At 36.2% G+C, this 23,194-nt stretch overlaps 1 protein-coding gene across 1 annotated transcript in view; it reads left to right on the top strand.

Moving 5' to 3' along the window:
- The window catches only part of GPR158 (G protein-coupled receptor 158), a 409,585-nt gene that overhangs the window by 224,396 nt on the left and 161,995 nt on the right, over positions 1-23,194 (top strand). Inside the window, exon 3 of the mRNA XM_019630809.1 lies at positions 9,101-9,203. Within this exon, the coding sequence (XP_019486354.1) occupies positions 9,101-9,203 (103 nt within the window). The remainder of the gene's footprint in view (positions 1-9,100; positions 9,204-23,194) is intronic.

The following is a 23,194-nucleotide window of genomic DNA, read 5'->3' as shown; positions in this document are numbered from 1 at the left end:
AAAAAATAAATGTTTTGGAACAATAAAAATAGATTCCAAAGTGATCAAAGCAGCACCTGCTCCTGTGTATGGAATTCTGCTGTGTACCTATGCTTTGTGCAGTCCTTGCTCTCTTTGGAGCCAGATCGCTGGAGTTGAATCCTAGCCCTGCCAGTAACAAGCTGTGTGACTTTGCGCAGTTACTTTGCAGTCTTTACCTTAATGTTCTCATCTTTAAGATGGAGATAACAATAGAATTGATATAGGATTAAATGTGTTAATACTTGGGCAATCCTTCAAACACTGCCTGGCATATAGTAAACACTCAGTAAATACGAACTATTTGTTATCCTTATTTACTCTTACTTTGTTATTTATTATCTCATATACTCTTGACTTGTGTTCTGGTGATCTAGTTTTCATGTATACGGGCAATCATAACCATAATTGAGAAGGGAAGGGACACTTCTAGGAGAAAGTATATATTTCAGAATTAAAATATGACAACTGGTAACTTAAAATAAAGAAGAAGAAAAAAACCATAAAAACTAAGCATAAGGAGTAAAAAAGTACAGCAGTCTGGGTTATACAGTATATGAGACAATAGTCATAAATCTCCAATAGCTCCAGAGGGCATTGGTGTATGTCAGCACAGTTCAGTACCTATTGTTCAAAGTAATGATTCTGACTCATGAAAAATGGTAAATTCTGTTTGTGGTGTTCAGTTCAGAGAAGATAGAAAGTGTTTTATATTTTAGGAAGATTTCAAAACAAAGTAAAAAATAAAAGGTATTTAAAGGTCTATTTCTGGAGGATTTTGAATTATATGAATTGTATTTGCATTTTTTTTTGCTTCCTCCTTTCAGTATAAATAAGTTTTTGTTGTTGTTTTGTTTTTTAGAATTATATGGAAATGTGATCTTTAGGCACAAGCATTGTTCCAATTAAATACCAAACAAGACTTACCCTCTGCAGATCTAACTTTTGCCTTCATGTTAACCATTCCACTGCTCAATAGTACCTCCGTAAAAAATATTCATGACTGTCAAGTTGGCCAGGCTTTGCTCTGCAATTATATTTACCAGGAGTTGAGATGAGTTATATGTCATGCCTGTAGTATTTGCAGTTTTCTTCTCATTCAATAGGTTGCCTTTTTGTTCTGTTGATTATATTCTTTTTTAAAACATTTGTATTAAAAATATAGGTAATGTATTATACAATATTATATTAGTTTCAGGGGTACGCAATAACTATTTAACAATTATATTCCTGAAGAAGCGATCACCATGATAAATCCAGCAATGACACCGTAAAATGCTATCACAATATTATTGACTATATTCCTTATACTGTACGTTACATCCCCGACTTACTTGTTTTATACCTAGAAGTTTGAATCTCTTATTCCCCTTCATTTTTCACCCCCTTTGTTAATTTTTCAATTACAGTTGAAATTCAATATTATTTTATATTAATTTCAGGTGTATAGCATAGTGGTTAGACATTTATATAATTTAAGAAGTGATCCCTCTGACTAGTACCCACCTGGCACTATACATAGTTATTACTATATTATTGACTATGCTTTACTTTACATTCTCATGACTGTTTTGTAACCACCAATTTGTACTTCTTAATCCCTTTACCTTTTCCAACCTGCTCCCCAACCCCTTCTAATCTAGCATCCTGATAAATGTAGTATCCATCTGATGCTATATATAGTTATTACAAGATTATTGACTATATTCCTTATGCTATACCCTACATTCCCATGACTATTTTGTAAAAACCAATTTGTACTTCTTAATCTCTTCCCCTTTTTTTCACCCACACCCCCAACCTACACGCCTCCCATCTGGCAACTATCAAAATGTTTTCTGTATCTATGAGTTTGTTTCTGTTTTCGGTGTGTGTGTGTGTGTGTGTGTGTGTGTGTGTGTGTGTGTGGTATGTTTTGTTCTTTAGATTCCACATATAAGTGAAATCACATTGCACCTGTCTTCTCTGTTTGACACTACAATCAGCACAGTACCTTCCAGGTCCATCCATAGCACCATAGATGGCAAGAACTCATTCCCTTCCACGGCTGAGCAGTATCCCATTGTATATATGTATTACCTCCTCTTTATCCATTCTTCCATCAATGACAGGCTGCCTTGACATTGTAAATAATGCTGCAGTGAACATATGGATGCACTTGTCCCTTCAAAGTAGCATTTTGAGTTTCTTCAGATAAATACCTAGAAGTGGAATTGCTGGGTCCTTCTTTGTCTCTTGTTATAGCCTTTGTTTTAAAGTATGTTTTGTCTGGTGTAAGTGTTGCTACCCCAGCTTTTTTTTGGTTTATTTTCATTTCCATTTTCATGAAATAACATTTTCCATCCTTTTACTTTCAGTCTGTATATGCTTTACAACCTGAAGTGAGTCTCTTGTAGGCAGCATATGTAAGGGAATTGTTTTATTATCCAATCAGCTCTCCTATTCTTTGAGTGGAGTATTTAATCCATTTACATTTAAAGTAATTGTTGATGAGTATGTAGCTATTGCCATTTTATTATTCATAATTTTGATATTTGTTTTTCCATGTGAAAAACGTTCCTTGAACATTCCTTGTAATACGGGTTTGGTGTTGATGAACTCCTTTAGCTTTTTCTTGTCTGGGAAGCTCTTTATCTGTCTTTTGATTTTTAATGATAGCTTTGCTGGGTAGAACAATCTTTGTAGGTCCTTGCTTTTCATCACATTGTATATTTCCTGCCAATCCTTCTGACCTGCAAAGTTTCTGTTGATAAATCAGCTGACAATCTTATGGGAGCTCCCTTATAAGTTACTAGTTGTCTTCCTTTTGCTACTATTAGGAATCTCTCTTTGTCTTTAACCTTTGCCATTTTAATTATGGTGTGTCTTGGTGTGGGCCTATTTGGGTTTATCTTTTTTGAGACTCTGTGCGCTTCCTGGACTTGTATGTCTATTTCCTTCACCAGGTTAGGAAAGTTTTCAGTCATTATTTTTTCAAATAGGTTCTCAATCTCTTGCATTCTCTCTTCTCCTGGTACCCCTATGGTGCCAATGTCATTACGCTTGATGTTGTCCCAGAGGTCTCTTAAACTATCCTCATTTTTTGGATTCTTTTTTCTATTTGCTGTTCTGTTTTGGGTGTTTTATTCTCTCTTGTCTTCAAAATTGCTGATTCGATCTTCTGCTTCATCTAGCCTATTGGTGATTCCTTCTAGTGCATTCTTTGTTTCAGTTATTATATTCTTCACTTATGACTGGTTTATAGTTTCTGTCTATTTTATTGTTGCTATGTCCTTTTTTATGTTTGATATTTCTTTGTTTAAGTTCTCAGTAAGTTCCTTGAGCATCCTTATAACCATTGTTTTGAATTTTGTCTCTGCTAGGTTGCTTGCCTCCATTTCATTTAGTTCTTTTTCTGGCATTTTCTCCTGTTCTTTCATTTGGGATGCAGTTCTTTGTTTTCTCATTTTGGTTTCCTCTCTGTGTTTGCTTCTATATATTAGGTATATTTGCTATGTCTCCCAGTCTTTGCTGGGTGGCCTTATGTAGTACGTGCCCTGTGGTGCCCTGGCAGTCTCACTGGTCATCTGCTCTGGGTGCTCCAGGAGTGTCCCTTGAGTGGGTTGTGTGTCCTCTCCTGTTATAGTTGAGCCTTGATTGCTATTGGCATATCAATGGGTGGGACTGGCCTTTGGGCTGATTGACTGTGGGGTATGGCTTCATCCACAGCTTATTACAGGCTACTGTGCAGAGGGCGTACTCCACTGAGTGGGATTCACCCCAGCAGACTCTGGTGCCTGTTGAGACCACCCTTTGTGCTTGCTGCTTGTGGGGCTAATTAGGTGGTGCTCTGCTCTGGTCTGAAGCCAATCTCCAAGTATGTTGGTTTTGGGGCCTCTTGTGAGGGGCTCTGGTGCAGTCCAAGGTCACCCACTGCCTGTGACTTGTCAAAGACTACCTGGTACGAGCTACAAATTGATCTGTGATTGTTCGCTTCCTGTGCTAGAGTTGGAGGCACGTGGGAGAGGCCACGCTGTGAGGCGAGCATGGCTGCCATCAATACCAGGCCTGGGGAAGCTCTGCAAAAAAACCAGAACACCCGAGGCCTGCTGCTACCTGCTGACTCCCTTAAGGTGCAACCATTGATGATAAAACCTCATGCGGTATGCAAGTTGTGTCAAGCAGGGTCTCAGTGAGTCACTAGGGTGGGAAGCATTGTGGTCACCAGGTTAATGTAGACCCTGGTTTGGTACGAGTGCTGAGCCTGGAGCTACTCAACAAAAGTTTCAGAGACACTGAGGTCAGTTGCTCCCCATTGAGGTTTGATATTTTTCCAAGAAAGAGTACAATGTCAGCAGGGCTAGCTGTTGATGAGAAAGTGCCCCTGGCCTTGGGGTATTTGGGTGTGGTGGGGTCTCAGTGGGGCTCACCAGGCCAATCAGATTCAGATTTGGCCTTTGAGGGAGGGCTTAACCCAGGAATGATGGCACCTGCCATGCTGGCTGCTCGGGAGTAGGCCCCCTCACAGGGAAAATGGCAACTGTCCTCCAACCATTGCTTTGAAGTCACACACATCAGTCTTCCCCTTGTATGTCTCCGACTCCCCTTGAGTCACTGTTCATCTGCTTGAGCCCAGAGTGAGTGCCTATGAGTGAGTGAGTCTGTGCACGAGCTGTTTAAGAGGACAGCTGAGTTTCTTGCAGCCTTCCGTCCCACCCAGGTGGTCAGAATCCCCACTGTTATTCACAGCCAGATGCTGTGGGGTTCCTCTTCCAGGCACCAGTACTCCTGAACTAGGAAGGCTGGTGTGGTGTTGGGTTTCCTCACTCCTCTGGGGGGCACCTACATGGCTGAGATATCCTCTTGATTCTCATCTGTTGTGGAGGTTTGGGGCCAGCCTGTTTCAGGTCTCTGCCCCTCCTACTAGTGTTGATGTGGCTTCTTTATATCCTTAGTTATAAAACTTTGTTCAGCCAGACTTTATGTGGTTCTCCAACTTGATAGTTCTATAACTTAGCTGTACTTTTAATATCTATTGATTGAATTCTTTGATGCACGAAAGTTTTTAAGTTTGTTTTAGCCCCATTTGCCTATTTTTGTTTTTGTTGCCTGTGCTTTTAGTGTCATATCTGAGAACTTTTTCCAAAATGCAATGTAATGAAGTTTTTCCCCTATGTTTTCTTCTAGGGATTTATGGTCTTAGGCCTTATGTTTAGATCTTTAATCCATTTTGAGTTAATTTTTGTATGTGGAGTAAGGTAAGGGTTCAACCTCTTTCTCTTTCATGTGGATATCCAGTTTTCTCAACACCATTTATTGGAGAGAATGTCCTTTCTCCTATTGCTTGGTCCTGGTATCCTTGCAAACATCATTAGGCCATTATAGATGAGGGTTTATCATTAGGCTCTCTATTCTGTATCATTGATATATATGTCTGCATTTATGCCAGTCTGATAGTGTTTTAACTATCATATTTTTGTAATGCATTTGAAATCAGGAAGTATGAGACCTCCAACTTTGTTCTTTTTTTTTTTAAGAGTGTATTGGTTATTTGGGATCCTTGAGATTCCATATGAATCTTAAGATACTTTTTAATCTATTCCTGCAAAAATTGCCATTGAGATTTTTTTAGAGATTTTGATAGGGATGGCATTGAGCAAAATGGGCATTTTAACAATATTAAAGTCTTCCAATTCGTAAACATGGATGCCATTTCATTTGTTTGTTTAGTTTCTTTCAGCAATATTTAGTTGTCAGTTTATAAGTCTTTCACCTCCCTGGTTAAGTTTCGTATTTTATTCTTTATGAAGTTATTGTATATGGGATTTTAGAACAATTTCTTTTCTGGATTGTTTATTGTTAGTGTATGGAAACTCAACCAATATTGTATGTTGATTTTGTAACTTTGAACTTAGTTGAATATGTTTATTAATTCTAACAGTTTAGTGTGTGTGTGTGTGTGTGTGTGTGTTTGAAAATTTTATGGTTTTCTACATATAATATCATGTCTTCTGAAAATGAGATAACTGTGCTTCTTCCTTTCCTTTTTGAATACCTTTTATATCTTTTTCTTGCCTAATTGCTATGGCTAGGACTTTCAGTGCTATGTTTAGTAGAAATGGCGACAGTGGAAACCCTTCCCTTGTTCCTCATCGTAGAGGAAAATCTTTTAGTCTTTCACCATTGAGTATGATATTAGGTATAGGCTCGTCATATATGGCCATTATTATGTTGAAGTAGTTTTCTTCTTTATAGTTTTTTTTTCTTAGTGTTTTTATTATGTAAGGGTGTTGAATTTTGTCAAATTCTTTTTCTATGTTAATTGAAATGATCATGTGGGTTTGTCCATTCTGTCGATGTGGTGTACTTCACTGATTGATTTTTGTAAGTTGAACCATCCTTGAATTCTAGAAATAAGTCCCCCTTGGTCCTGGTGTATAGTTCCTTTAATGTGCTGTTCAATTTGGTTTGTTGAAGATTTTTATATAAACATTATTCAAGATTATTAGTTGGTAGGTTTTTTTTTTTTCTTGTAGTATTTTTGTCTGGCTTTGGTATCAGGGTAATGCTGGCCTCATAAAATAGTTAGAAAGTGTTCTCTCTTCAATTTTTGGACGAGCTTGAGGAATATTGGTATTAATTCTTCTTTAATTATTTGATAGAATTATACATTGAGGCTATCTGGTCCTGGGCATTTCTCTATTCAGAGGTTTTTGATTACTGATTTCATCTCCTACTACTTATAAGTCCTTTTATTTATTTTAGATTTTTTGTTTCTTCATGACTCAGATTTGGTAGGTATGTTTCTTGGAATCTGTCCATTTTGCTCTAAACTCTTGACCACCATCTCTTCTCATCTGAATCTGGATTACTGGAACCCATCTTTGTGGGTTCTCAAGAGCTCTCTTTGTAAACCTCTGTGGATGGGTTGGTAAGGGTCATCAAAGAGGGCATCCAATCTTGTGAGCAGTTACCTTACTCACAGAGGTACAATAACTCTTAATATAACAAGCTCAATGTTTTTCAAAGGATACCATAGAAGAGCTACCCTCATAGAAGAAGAAGTGCTGCTTTTTCCATTTCTACCCTGTTGGACTTATATAAAGTAGAAAGTTTTAGACTTTTGGGTCTAAAATAGATATGTTGAATATCTAAAATGAATATCTTAAACAAATGTTAGAGTAAAATTTTGAAGATTTTCTCCTGTATTAAGTGAGGGTATTATAGATTATGTTTATATTCTAAATCCCTAAGGAGAAAAAATTATGAAAAGTGGATCCTCAGTCCAAATATGCTAAACATTTGTTGAGTGGTCACCATACTTACGGAGATTTTTTTAAAACATGAACTTGACTACTGAACTAATAATCTAATCTTGAACATGTATAAGTTTGATTGGGAGGTGGCAAAGTTAGAGTAGCTACAGAATGGTGGTGGCATTTAAAGCAAGAAAGTATGGCAAGCTGAGTGCAAATTTACAGTCATTAATAGAAAAATAAGCCAAGGTCGTTTGAATACTCCAAGGCAAGTGTATGTAAAAAAACAGCACATTAGGTTCTATGCAGGCCCCAGAGTCTTGGAGTCAGTACAGCTAGATGATATACTTTTATTGAATTTAACTGACTGACCTTTTTTCTTTCCCTTGCGACTATAAAATAATATAAGAATAGAATAAAGAGTTTGAGGTGACTGATAATTCTGCTGTGTTTTCCATAATAAATTAGGAAGCACTTTTTTTAAAATTCAAGGGACTTTATATTTGGCAACATTTATCTAATCAACTAGGTTTTTTTTAACCTTCATTTTTCTTTCAGCTCAAGAATTAGCTTATGGCAAAGAGATTCTTATTCCAATAAACTTTCAGATCTGCCTTACATATTTAAAATTCTCAACTGAGTCACTGTTGTAGGGCTGAATCATATTATCTGGGACTCAGTGTTGTTTCAATGAATAGCATGAACCTCTAAATTCTGGTGAGGAAAAATATCAAAGTTCATTATTGTATGAGGTGTGGTCAAAACATATAGTGAATGTTTAAATGGAAAAAATGTATTACAATGAAAGACATATTGCCATTAATCCACCTCAAGATTACTCCCCCTCTCTTCAGACAAACGTATCCCATTATTCTTGCCACTGTCCTTTTATTTTGCTCTGGGTCAAGGACTGTATTTCCAATTGCAGGATATAATTGGATATAAATGTGTATTGGATGAAAAAGAAGTATTAGTGAAGTAAAATATTCAAAAGGGCCTTTTTAAAAAGTTCTATTTAAAAGATTTTCTTGCTATATCTCTGTATTTCGAACATGTATCAGCTCTTACTACCTTATGTGTAAAAACTTTTTATTTTCAGAAATGAAGTATGTTAAGCTGAATTTTGCTGGTGTTAACTGATATTCTTGAAAGAAGCCAAGTTTAAGTTTTGGGAGATGTCTGTTATGTCTACTGATGTGACCTGTTTAGAAAACTGGTCATCGTTTTTCTTCTTTTTATGTACATGTAGGACGTTTATCTGTGTACCAGATGTTAGATACCTTTAGATCCCCTTGGGATTATTAATTTATTTTTTTCTCTTCTAAATGTGCTTTATAATTTTTTTTGTTTTGTTATTACATCAATTTGTGTTTTCAAGGATAAAATTTGATGAGTATTTAATCCATAAAGCAATTTCCACATGTCAAATTCTATATATCTATCCATCTACTTACACATCTACTTTTGCTTTGATAGAAATATTTAACATGGAATCACTTTTAAAATGTTTTTATAGGCTTTGGAAATATCTTTTAAAGCAATAAGATGATGTGTGAAGCATTAAAAACAAAAACTGTGTCTAGTAATTGCTCCCGATGGCTAGTAAATGAATTAAAGATGTGTGCTAACTGCAGCTGTAATGGCATATATTTAAAAAGGAAATTCAATTTGCTACTTCTAAAAAATGGCTGTTGGCAAAAAACCTAAAGTAAAAATTCAAAAAAGAGATATTTGGTTTCTGGAAAATGTGTTAGTTCTGTTACCATTTACAATGATGGATATCCATGGGTCTTTATAGTGTGAAATAAACTCTGATCAACTATATTGCTGTCTTTTCTTTATTACAGTGTATGCCAATTAAAGGTCTAGGATTTGTGCTTGGAGCTTATCAGTGCATTTGCAAAGCAGGATTCTATCACCCTCAAGTCTTCTCAGTGAACAACTCTCAGAGTAAGTGCTCTTTGCTTCTGTGTTTATCTGAATATACATAATATCTATCATTATTAGTTATTCAGGTCCTCTTCTAACTTGTTGGGGTTACATTCTTTCATAACTTAAGGAGTTTTTGCTTTGGTTTGTCATCTACAGTACTCTGGAGTACCTCAAAAATGTGTTTATTTCAGGTATATTTTAGTTTTAAATATATTTTAAAAGTCTGAAAATTTTGTAGCTACTCGTTAAGACCAATTGGGTTTTAATGTTGAGAGCTCTTGCTGCAGAAAGATTGTAAAACTAATTTTGCTAGTTTGTTTATTTTATTTACCAATTTGTTTATATAGGCACAGTTTTCTGTGCTTATATATGCACAGCACAGTTTTTGTGCTGCATAAAGAATTACTACAAAGTTAACAGCTTAAAGCAACACAAATTTATTATCCATAGTTTTCATTGGTTAGCCAGTCTGGCATTAGTCTTGTCCCATGCTTAGAGTCTCACCAAGCCAAAATCAGGTGTCACCTGACATGTGATCTGATCTGAAGCTCAGGATCTTTTTCAAGCTCATTCAGGCCATTGGCAGAATTCAGTTTTTTGCAACTGTATGCCTGAGGTCACTGTTTTCTTACTAGATGTCAGCTTGGGCTTACTTTCAGCTCCTTAAACATTCCTTAAGTCCCAGCCAGGTATGTGGTCCTCTCGCAACATTGCAGGTTACTTCTTCAAGGCTAGCAAGAGAATCTCCCCAGTCTGCTCAGATGGAGTCTTGCTACCATATGTAATCATGGCAGTGACTATCCCATCGTTTTGCCATTTAATGGAACCTCATCAAAGGAGAGACTATCCTGTTGTATTTACAGGTCCACCCACAATCACAGGGAGGTGATTGTACAGGATGTATACCCAGGACCAAAATTTGGTCATTTGGCTATTTTATTCCTACTCTAGAAAATGTTAACGTTACAATTTCATTTTTGATTTTTACTCTGTCTGTAGAGAATGGATTGTTACCACATTGATTGATAGCTAGCTATTGGATATAATAACTCAGGAGAAGGAGATAGTGGTCAAAGGGGGTGGTTTCATGGGAAGTTAAGATTTAGTGTTGCTAAAAATGAGGCACCTTTTAAATAGTCATCCACAAATCTTTGCCAGCCTTATTATCGGTCTATATAGGAATTTGCATCTCTACTAGGCATAGTTCAAAGAGTACGTTGAGATTGAGACTGAATGTCTTTTTATTTTTGGAATTTTTATAGTCGTTTTTCTCTTGAATAGCGCTATTCTTGGTCTTGAGACTTTTTACATTTAAGTTCTAGGTTCTGGAGGTGAGTAACGTTTTGGTCTCTCCTTTGTCATATAGTTCATAGACTTCAGCCCATGTTCTGAGTAATAGTTGTTGTAGGCATAATTCTAAGATGGCCTTCAAGATTCTGCTCCCATATGTGCTGTACAATCCCCTCCCCTTAAGTATGGGTGGGGCCTATGAATCCAAGGGGATGGTCACTCCCTCATTTAGGCCCTGTTATATAGCAAAGGTGATGGTATAGTCACTCATGTGATTACACTGCATTGAGTCAGACTCTTTCCCATAGTAACAGGCTAGAGAGAGATTCTAGTGCTGGCTTTTGAAGAAGTGAACTACCTTGTTGTGAGAGGGCCACATGGCTGGGACCTGAGGATGGCCACTAAGAGCTAAGAGCTCAGGGCAGCCAGCAAGAAAACAGCTACAACTGTAAGGAACTAAACTCATCAACAGCCTGAATACACTTGGAAGAGGACCCTGAGTGCCAGAGGAGAATACAGCTGGGCCAAAATGTTGATTTCAGTCTAGTGACACCCTGAGGAGAGAAGCCAGCTTCACTGTGCCCAGGCCTCTGATCAACCGAAACTGGGACATAATAAATAGGTGTTTTAAACCCCTAACTTTCCAGTAATTTATTATACAAGCAATACAAAACTGATTCACTGGCAGTGCTGGTAACATTGTCAGGACGGGGATGCTTTTCCTTGTGTGTGTGTGCGTGCATGCGAGTGTGTGTGTGTGTGTGTGTGTGTGTGTGTGTGTGTGTGTGTGTGTAGCAAAACCTGGCAACACCAGAGCTACTTTGGCATTCTTCACATTTATGGTCCAGACATAACGTATGATTCAACACTGAAGGATTAAGGGAATAGGTTCTAGCTTATGTTCTGGTTTCCCCACATTTGTTCTCAGCTCCCACTATGTGACTGAAATAAAACATCTAAATATTGTAGAACCAGAGAATGACTATAACATTTGCTTATAACACCACCAGGAGAAACTAGTTAACCTTTAGCAACTTATCTTTATTTAATTTGCACACTCCTACTTTCTTCCTTATTTTAAAAGCCAGAGTTGTTCACTGGACTTACTCTCTCTAAGAAAAGACTGCTTGTCTGCCTAAGTCTGATGTTCATGTTGTACGTACTGCGGCCACCGTTCAGAAGGAGGATCTGTGTTTGGTCACAGCTATGATTCAGCTTTGACCTCAGCACATAATTAACCAGAACTGACTTTCCACAATGACAGAGCAGAAAGCTAGTACATGTTATAGTTTGAAGTCAGTAAAGTGCTCTTTGACCTAAATATCTTTCCTGATGGTCTTGTCAGGTTGCATAAAAATCCAACATTATTCACTCCCTGTCCTAAAGAAAGAATACAACTATCTGACCAGGAAGGTGAGTCATAACTCACCAGGGTCATCTATCAAGGACTATCCTAATATTTTTTATATTTTTGGTTTATTATTGGAGTATATACTACATATGTATATATGTAAATACATCTGTGTTTTAAGATACTAAGTCTTTTCATCATAGTATCCTGGCAATTCACATGGGCAGTTGTTTTCATTGTTTTTGAGGAGGTATCCATGAAGTAAGGAATGACCACGTATAGCTCTGAGACCGAAGGTCAAGAAGGCATTGAACACCCAAAACAATGAGATAACACATTGAAAACTACTAGCACAGTACATGGCACGTAATAAGTGTTCCTAGATGTAGTTAAATAAGTGAGTAAACAAACAAAAAAATACAGGCATATATATATATATATATATATATATATATATATATATATATATATATATATATGTATATGGCACCTCTGGTCAACAGCACACTTTGTTGCACATATTTTATAATATTAGGATAATGAATTTTTAAAGCTAGAACTTTTGGAGAATGAATTCTACATGGATCGGAAGGAAGATCAGACAGCAAAAGTCTGTAACAACCGTGTTTCATTGAGAAGTGCAATAGGAAGAATACGTGGGGATAAGAGGCAACAGGGGGAAATTAGTTGCCTAATAAAGAGAATGGGATAAAATTTATTTAATAGTTGGAAATCTAGAAAAAGACCTGAAATGCCCACATCTATTAGTCTTATATCCCATTTGGGAGAGGAGCTAAGATGTGGTGCTGATCTGTTAGAGAATATGTATATGTGACTGTTAAAAATCCTGTTAAGTTATGCTAAGTGAAATAAGTCAGAGACAGATAAATGTCATATGATCTCACTTATGGGTGAATCTAAAGAACAAAATAATCAAACAAACCAAATAGAAACAGACTTATAGATACAGAGAACAAACTGATGGTTGCCAGAGGGGAGAGGGTGAAAACGGTGAAGGGATTAAGAAGTACAAATTGGTAGTTACAAAACAGTCACAGGGATGTAAAGTACATCATAGGGAATATAGTCAACAATATGGTGATAACTATGAATAGTGCCAAGTGGATACTGGACTAATAGGGAGATCACTGCATAAATTATACAGTTGTCTAACTACTATGCTGTGTATCTGAAACTAATATAAAATGACATTGAATGTCAACTGAAACTGAAAAAAAGTAATTTAAAAAAATCCTGTTAAAATATGAAGTGATTTAAGTCTTTGTTTGCACCTAGGCCCACAGTAAAAAGGGCTTGTAAAGACCAACAAGGATGTGTTGAAATGACGAGATTTAAAATCGTGCTGAAGGCCCAGAGTTTTTGATCCTGGAGTCTCTCTTGAAATTGGTGGTCATACAAGAGCTAATAGGATCTGACATCTGGATAGTAGCAGTATTTCAGAATAACCAGTACTGATGTATAACTGTCTCTTCAAATCCAGGTTGTTCACTTCCAGGTTGATGAAATACAAGCTTATGACAAGCTCATCTTCCTTAAATCCATCTGTCTTAGTCTGAATTCTAACTTCAGTGAAATTTCTTTTGTTTTTTTATGTAGACACATTACCTTCCAGTCTCACTTCTCTTGTGTTTTCGATTGATTTTCAGTTCATGTACATTTTCAGATAAACTCAACTTACAAATGACTCATACCTAAAAATGACAATCCCTGCTTTGCCAACTCTGGTCCTATTGATGGTAAGGGAAAAAAGACAAAAAAGTAGAGATTTTTAAAAATACACAGTCTTGAAATAAAAAGAATGGAAGTTCTTTGAAAGCAGGTACAAAATAGGGATGCTGAGCTCTAAGCAAACTGTTCAGCAAAGCCAAACAATCTCTGCAATGAGCACCTTTTGTGTTGTGCTTGGGTCGCACACTCTCTATCTCTTTTCTGTTTCATGGCTGGAAAGCTTGAGATATTTGGCTTTCTGTAGACTAAGTCCAGAATCAGTCTCTAGTACCAATCCCAAACTTGGAACAGATGAAAAGCACTTGAACATCAGATTCTCATAATCAGCATCACCACTTTTGCTATTGGTCTTACTTAAGCCTTGTGATCTGGCTCACTTTTGCTATATTGTAGACACCTAGTCCTGATGAGTTTTACCCTTGTAGTAGCAAAATTCTCCATCCAACTTCCTGGACTTATGTTTATATCTCAGTCATTTTGCTAATTTTCAATCTTCACATCTTCTTTCATTTGTCTGCTTATAAGGATCAGAGTCCGGTCAGTATATGTGTTTGGTAGATGGGGTTAGTTGCCAGTAGATGGCTGCCCAGTGCTGCCAGTCTTCTTGGACTATTGACTGTTGCATTTACCTTGTTTATCTTGTCTTATTGGGACATTACTCCATACCATGTCGGACTTCCCTAGTTGCTAATCTCAAAGCTGAATTTCTACCATTGTTTAACCCAAGAATTAAGAACATGGTCTTTGGAGTACATCTGATTAGGTTTGAATCCTGGCTCTGCTACTTAACTTGCATTGTGCTAATTTATTCAACTTCCTTAAACTTCATTTGTATCATATATAAAATTGGAATGATATCACCTACTTTATAGAACTGTTATAAATATTAAATGAAGTAATGACTGTAAAGTTCTAATTATAGTAGTTGGTACATATCGTATGCTCAGAAATATTGTTATTTTTATGATCATTATTTAGAAGCTTGTGTTTATTTTGCTAACCCCTTTCCCCAAATATTTTGCCATTTTCATCCTTTTCCCCTAGTATCTGCTCCACTCCCCAACAGGGGACCATATTTCCAAGTCCCCAATTTTTTCAGGTCAGTTTGTTCTTAAAATGGGCCCTGTTCTGAAATATAATACCGAATTCTCCAAAAATCTTGCTTCTCACCTACTAGCTGAAATTTTACTTTATTAGATTTTCCCCTTATTTATACGGTATTCATTTATTTACATTATTTTACATTATTAAACCGCTAGTTAGAGTTTCACTTGTATGAACAGTCACTTTCCACCAAATATTGAAAAAAAACCTCTGGTAGGGAAATGTGACTATCAGTCATTCGCGCATTAGCTCATTGTGGTAGGTAGAAAAGCGGGACCCCCCAAAAGGTACACATCTCAATTTTCACAACCTATGAATATATTACCTCGCATGGTGCAAAGGGACTTTTTGCAGATGTAAGTTGCTGACCTTGAGATTGGGGAGATTATCCTGGATTACCCAGTCTAATCACACGAGTCTTGAAAAGCAGAGACCCTTTCCATGCTGTGGTCAGAGACGGAAGTGAAGGCACAAGAAGAGTCAGAGACATGGCTATGCTGCTGGCTTTGAAGATGAAGGAATGGGTCCATGAGCCAAGGAATGCAGGAAAAGGCAGGGAAATGGAGTCTCCGCTAGATCCCCTAGAAAAAATGCAGGCCTGCTGACACCTTGATGTTAGACCAATGAGATCCATGTCAGACTTCTGAGCTACAGAAATAGAAGAAAGAATAGAACTGTATTATAGTTTGTGTAAGAAGCGATATAAATTTGTGTTGCTTTAGGTCCACAAGCTTTTGGTAATTTGTTACAGCAGTAGTGGAAACCTAGTACCCCCGTGAGTTTGTTTCCTGCTTAACGTTCATTCCAGCGTTCACAGTAGGCCACAGTGTTTTTCCTAGAGGAAATTGTTCACAAATCCAAATAGTTGAGTTGGAACAATTCATAAGCTGGTGGGCTCTCTGTATTAGGCTAGCCTTTGAGTCAGACAGATGGATTTGAATCTTGTCTCTATTTACTAGCAGGAGACTTGGACAAATTTGTCATACATTCTGAGACTTCCTTCGTAAAGCAGCAGTAGTGAAATCTATCTGCTTGGTAGTTGTGAGGAGTAGGTGGGATAACACGATGCCCACCCCCCCCCAAATTATAATGATTATTATATTAATATAAATATGGAGAATGTAGTCCCTTTATTTGTAGTACTTATGTATTGGGCGTTGTGGTGATTGAATGAATAAATTGTCTGTAGGCAAAAAAAAGATCCACATGCGTTTAATAATTTTATAATTCATATCAGAATATTTCTAAGATCTGTCTAAGGTGGTATTTTTGTTAAGAGAAACATACTAAAGACACTAGTAGGAAATCAAAATCTGGGAATCAATAGAAAAGTGAATATAGTAAGTCCAGCTAACACTGGACTCTCAATGCCTGACTCAATTCTTTGTTGCTTGCAGCTGAGTTATTTTCATTGTCTGTGACTCATCTTTTTTTTTGCATGCCTGTGGAATGGAAGAAGGGGGTTGTGACATATAAGCACATGGGGCTGGTCTTGCAATGATCCAGGCTATATCTTCCTATGTCACCATCAATTCCTGTCACTGAGGGCCACAATGCCTCTAAGAATGGATCTCTGATTGACCGACTTGTTGATTAGTTTATGTCTGAAACTCCATCTGTCAAAAATAGGGAAGCATATAGAAATGCAGAGAAAGATTAAACTCTAACTGTATGCATAGTGACAGTAATAAATTTTTAAATTTTGCACTGGGCTTCATTTTGAACCTATTTTTACAGCTAGCCATTGATGATGTAAGTGTATAAAAGTATGTTAGCTAATCTTGATTTTAGGACATGCAAATATATACTCATGTCCTAATAATAGGAGTCTTCTTGTAGAGCAGTCTAAGTAAAACCACAGCCTGCTGTTTTCTCCTTGTGGGTATTATAAATATTGAGCCAAATATGTACAGAAATCTCCTCAGTGTATTGCAGCTACTCATGTGCATGTACCTTTTTCCACATAATATTTTGATGTGATTTTATCTATCTGAAGACCGGAGACAGATTACTGCATCATCCTAAACAGATGAAATAACAAATAACAAACATGTCTTCCCCTGGTTAGCTCATTGAAGCATTTTAACTCCAAACATTGATTGTTGAATATGTTCCCTCCATTTCTAGTGAAAAAGCAAATATGTGTATGGACAGGAAGGAGATGTGTACCCTAATAATGATTTCAGATGAGTATTATTGGTACCTAGAGGTAATGCTGGACTCGCAATGTCTAACTGGATTCTTTATTACTTGCAGCTGAGTTATTTTTATTGTCTGTGACTTAACCTTTTTTTTTTGCATTCCTGTGGAGTAGAAAGAGGAGGGGGTAGTGACATATAGGCACATGGGGCTGGCCTTGCAAAGGGCCAGGCTATATCTTCCTGTGTCACAATCAGTTCCTATCAATTCCTTAGAGGGTCACAACACCTCTAAGAATGGACCTCTGATCGACTGGTTTGTTGATTAATTTATGTCTGAAACTCCATCTGTCAAAAATATTACTGAGCACTGTGTGCCAGACATATTTTTAGCAACTGGAGAAAAAAGTGAATAAAAAAAGTGAGGTTTTGGGCCAGCCGAGTGGCATGTTGGTTAAGAGCTGGCTTGGGATGCCAAAGCGCCCCGGTTTGGATCCCACATATGAGGGCCAGTGACACTGCTCTCTACAGCTAAGATGCTGAACAACAGCTCAACCTGGAGCTGGGCTGCTGTGAGTCGCTGGCAACAGCAGGTGGATTGCCAGGGCTACCATGTGTAGCCAGCAGCCAGCGTGAGTGGCCAGCAGCTGCCGTGAGCGGCTGTCCAGAAGCCGGCGACTGATCTGCCTCGCTCAGGAAGAGCACAATGATGGTGCCAACTTGGGCCAGTGAAGCAATATCCTGCACAACTAGACTGAAGAACAAAAGGATAGCAACTTGTCTGTTCCTCTTCCCCCAATTCCCCAATAAAAATCTTTAAAAAAAAAAAAGTGAGGTTTCTAAGCTTCCAGGACAGACCCATATTGCCCCAGAACATATTGCAATACCCACAAATCACAAATGAGGGCAGTCCTGAGTAAAATCCAACTGACAGTCCAATATTATTACTATGTAGGTCCAGTGTAAGAACTTTAAGATTTAACAGGCCTTAAAGGCATGACTTCTATTCAGACAGTCAAATGTCCAAATGTTATGTTTTTGCTCTTCTGTAAATACAATTTTATACTGATGCCAATTAAGAATCTTAATCAGCAAAACCTTTTATACTATGGTGATATTTCTAAATGTTTATACTGTGAAGACCTGCAGTATATAACTTCTGCTTCAATCTATACTACCCACTTCAGTTCATTCTTTTCTAAATCAAAATTCAGAATTTTCTTCCATAAAACATAGGAAGAAAACTTTCTGAGGTACATTTTGACAATGTGTCACAATTTATAAAAATGTGGCTATATTTTGATCTACCAGTTTGATGCTTCTGTAATTTATTCCAAGGAAATATCAATTTAAAAGATTAAGAAAAATGCATGTTGTTTTTAATGAAAAAAAGGAGGAGCAGGAGAAAAGTGCCCCTTTAATTTGTTTATTAAACAAATCTTCAGTTGAATCTTCAGTTCAGAAAACCAAAAATATATATATAGTATATTTCAGGAAAATTTCTGGGAAATTCTAGTATTTCATCTGCAATGGTGAAACTACCACTTTGGTTTTTATGGTAGATGATGAAATTTCTCAATATACACACAATGTAACAAATTTTTTTGGCAGTAGTCATTCCAATAGAATTTTGCCACATAAGTTTCCTAATGTTACTTTCTAATTTCATTTGCAATTCCTTTCAAAAGAAAAGGATAATATTACCTGATTGAAGGGAAAAAAATTAAGATATTAATACTTAACATTATTTATAAGGAAAACTTTTAATCAATGGATAATGAAGTTTATTATTTGCTAAACTTTTTTGTAGAAACAGATATGGCTAGATAAGAATGACAACTGAAATTAAAATTTGATAAAGTGATAGATAGGATGTCTGTGCAAATTATTTAAAACTGTATCTCTGCATTTTTTTTGGTTATTTTGGTTTTTTTTTTTTTTTAGTTAAGCCATCCTGCCACCTGTTGGCAGCTGAACAGCTCAGCTCGGGCCAGGAATCAAACTGCTGTTGCTCAGAGCTCACACTTTTGAGAGCTCTTAACCAACTGAGCCACTCCGCCGGCCCTTTTTTTGGTTATTTTGAATTGTTTAACTTATTTCAATAGAAGATTTAAAAAAATCTCTAAATGGGGTGAAATATTGGTAAAGGTATTGTTAATAGTGTTAACTGTTCTAATCTTATTAGAATATCAATAAACAGTACAAAGTTTCAAAGAACAACATAAAAATGAAGGACTCCCTAAGAAATCATCTCCATTTCCTATATTAATGAGGGAGAGTCAAGTATTGCACTTTATCATTCAACGTAAAATAATGTAGTCAACAGTAACATGCAGGTACACAATTTAATATTTATTATATGCATTTAATATGCAGTTTTTCAACAGTTCTATGTTTGCTATGTGGTGCAATCTTAAAATTTTACTGATTCATAGTTTGTGAAACAAAAACCTCACCAAACTCATCTGAACTCACAACATGATCAGAAAAGTTTTTTGTAAGACTACAAAAATGCTTTGTCTTAATCATGTTCCAGATCAGAGACGAGAGACATGGCACCTAAACATACTGTATGATCCTGGATTTCATCCTGGATGGATTAAAAATAGCTACAAAGTACATTACCTTGAAAATTGATGAGATTTTAATATGGACTAATCATAAAAATATTCTATCAATATTAAATTTACCATCTTTGATAATCATAATGTGGTTTTGTATGAGAATGCTTTTTTCTTAGGACACATAAACTGAAGTGTTTATGGGTAAAAGGACATAATAAAATCTTTACATTTACTCTGAAATGATCCCCCCCAAAATAGTACACATATAAATTTATAAATATACACTTAAATTTATCAATCTATCAAGGCAATATGAATGATAAGTAAATACTCTAGAAGATAAATAATTAGTGAATCTGGGTAAAGAATATATGGGATTTATTTTTTATTTCATAAATTTGATATGTTACATTTTGTAAATTTAAGGTATATAGTGTGTTCCTATTATAATATGATTGTCATTGAAGCAGTATTTATCATATATCATTATAATATATTATTGTCTGTGTTCATTATACTGTACATTGGGTCTCTATGGCTTACTTACTACTTGTTATAAGTTTATACCCTTAAACACCATCAATCTTATTTGCCCCCATCTCCCATTTACTGGTCACCAGCATTTTACTCTATTTTTTAAAGGTTGAACTTTGTTAGATTCCATTTATAAGTGATATCATACACAACCTCTTACTCTGTCTGACTTTATCTCAGCATTATGTGCTCAGTTTATCTATGTCATCACAAATGGCAGGACATCCTCTTTTCTCAGTGTGTGTGTGTGTGTGTGTACTACATGTCTGTATATATGCAAATATATATATATATATATAAAATATATATGTAATATATACACAAATATCTATAATATATATATATACACACACACACACACACACACACACACACACACATACACACACACACTGCATCTTTTTTATCCATTTAGTTGGGATTTCTTTGCTTTAATCTTATAGCTTTCCTGTGCATTTCAAATTATTCAAAATTAAAAGCTACAAAAGTCTAATTTTCAGAACATTGTCTATGTTTTAATTCAGAGGTCTGAGATTTTTCAATAATTGTAGCATTGATGAGTAATTTGTTATTTTTTAATTTAGAGCAAAAATTCACTTTCTTTTTTATTGCTATCTAGAGGGCTATGGTTTTAAAATATTTATGTTTTTATTATAAAATATTACACATTCATTGAAGAAACTTTGGAATGTATAGAAAAGTAGAATTTAAAAAGCCTTTTGAAAATTTATTACTCGTTTCATTTTTTAAGTTTTTTATACAAATATTTGTATCTATATGATCTTTCTAAAAACTTGGTATTATATTCATTTTCAACATCATACATTGTTTGTGCCAACATTATTTTAATAGTTACATAGAAATCCATTGAGTAAATGTACTTGGTTTACTTACCCATTCTAAAGCTTAAATTTTTCATAGTTTATATAAGTATAAAACTATACTTATGTAAAAAATGTTCAGAGGTTTTGTGTTTTTCTGATGTCAATGTAGTAAAATTAAAGTAAGCCAATAGGTTAAAATAGCATTCACAAATTGTCACAATTTATCTTGACAGGCTCATGTTTACAGGTGAATGTTTTAGGTTTCTCAGATGTCCTGTCTTGCTACTGTAACCTTCTCCCAAATTCCTCCTCTAAATTTATGCTCAAGGCAGCATACTTGATCATCCATGTAATGAACTGGAAAGCTGCTGTTGCCAAAGTTAATAGCTCTTCATATTTGCCATTTGTCTTCAGGAAGGATTTGTTTTATCTGAAACTTCCAAGTATCATCTTCAGTTTTCAAGCTTTAGCAAAGCAGATTGGGATTCTGTATATGATAGATGTTTCAAGTTGCTTAGAACTGAAATTTCCAAATCAACTGATCACCCAAGATGATTTTTAAACAGATTTTCCCAAGACACCTATAATAACTTATATCCCTAATATATTTTTTTAGTTTGTATGTTGCATCTTGAGAAATGCCATTTTGAATAAATTCTTAAGCATAAGTGGTTTAAGAGCATGAGGAAAGATTTATTGAGTTCAATGTTATTTTCAATATACAGTTGTATTACAGATCAATTAAATTATTCTTTTTGGAGAGCACTTTCATCATTAGCAATTATTTGCTGAGGATCCAATATGTATAGAAAACTATGTTCAGTTCTGAGTATATAAAGAGGCATATAAATAAATCATGGCCCCTGTCCTCTAGTGACTTAAAACTTTAAGCCATCATAAAGTCAAAGTACCATTCAATAGATTAACAAAAAGCCCATTATTATTTAATAGTAGTATGATTTCTACTAGCTGCACATATTCCCTTGTTCTAGATAGAGACATAATTCATCAGTGTAAATTGATAAAATATTTTTGGAACTAGAAGATTAATCATGCTTTGAATCCTACAAGAAATTCTGAATGTAGAAAGTTCTCTCTTTAATTTTAGCTGTTTTGAGCTTTAGCAATCAGGTCTCTGACTTTCAGCTTCGTTTTCTCTCTGTTCAACCTCATGATTTTTCCTAGTCAGATAACATTAAGGTAGTTTGGTTTTTTTTTCTTTTAAAGATTTTTATTGGGGAATTGGGGGAGGGGAACAGCACTGGGGAATAAGGGGAAGGGGAATAGACAAGTTGCTGTCCTTTTGTTCTTCAGTCTAGTTGTGGAGGATGTTGCTTCACTGGCCCATGTTGGTATTATCATTGCACTCTTCCCGGCTGAGGCAGATCTGTCGCCGGCTTCTGGATGGCTGCACACGGTGGCTCTTGACAGCTCACAACAGCTGCTGGCTGCTCATGCTGGCTGTCAGCCACACACGATAGCTTATGGCAACCCACTGCAGCAGGGGCTGCAGCCTACGCCATGGCCGGGGACTCACGGCAGCCCAGCTCCAGGTTAAGCTGTTGTTCACCATCTTAGCTGTAGAGGGCAGTGTCACTGGCCCCAATGTGGGCTCCAAACCAGGGCCCTGCTGCTCAGAGCTGGCGTTCCAAGCCAGCTCTTAACCAACGCGCCACTCGACCGGCCCTGAGGCAGTTTTTAAAGAGGAATAGCACTTCAGTATTTGACATTTGTGAGTTGATTTGGTGATACTTTGAGCACAAAGAATAAAATATGATCATAATTTATTTTCTCACAAATTGCCTTTTTATCTATGAATATTGAAACATTCATCTAATCAACATAATTTAGTATTACCTATATCACAAAATATATGAGTAGAATGGTTTGGAGTTATGTCAATTTCCAACCTTATATCTAGCTGCTCCTATTTCAGTAGACATAATACCTATTAACTATTACTTCTGTCCTACTGAGAAGGATAATGGAGTATATGGGCTTTTTCTGTTGTATGTCTGCAGTCATGATTGTATTTTATGGCCCAATATGTTGGATCTTTTGTAATTTTAATCTAGGTGCAAAATAAAGAGATAAAACCATTGTTCTATTCTTATGGAGCACACAGTTTACTTGGGTAGAGCATATAGAGCTATGGAACTCTAGCAGTAAGCAGACTAGAGGAACACAGGCAAATAAAGATAGTCACCAGGTCTTAGAGCATCAGGAGGAGAAATGAATAGAGACAGACATCACTGTGTGTTGGTGTGGCTCTCCAGATAACAGGATGATTCTAAGTGCTAAATAGTCTTGGCTCATAACATTTAGGAGAATTACACCTTTGCAGTTACAGGTGAAGCTTCAAGTTTAATTTGTATTGAAAATAAATATATATACTGCTTGGCTTATAGGCAGCCAGGAGCTTCTTAAACCAATGAGAAAATATCCACTTATTTAG

The sequence above is a fragment of the Hipposideros armiger genome, unplaced genomic scaffold (assembly GCF_001890085.2).
Source record: "Hipposideros armiger isolate ML-2016 unplaced genomic scaffold, ASM189008v1 scaffold_949, whole genome shotgun sequence".
NCBI lineage: Eukaryota > Metazoa > Chordata > Mammalia > Chiroptera > Hipposideridae > Hipposideros > Hipposideros armiger.
The sequence above is the reverse complement of the archived record's forward strand: the minus strand, read 5'-3'. Positions and strand labels throughout refer to the sequence as shown.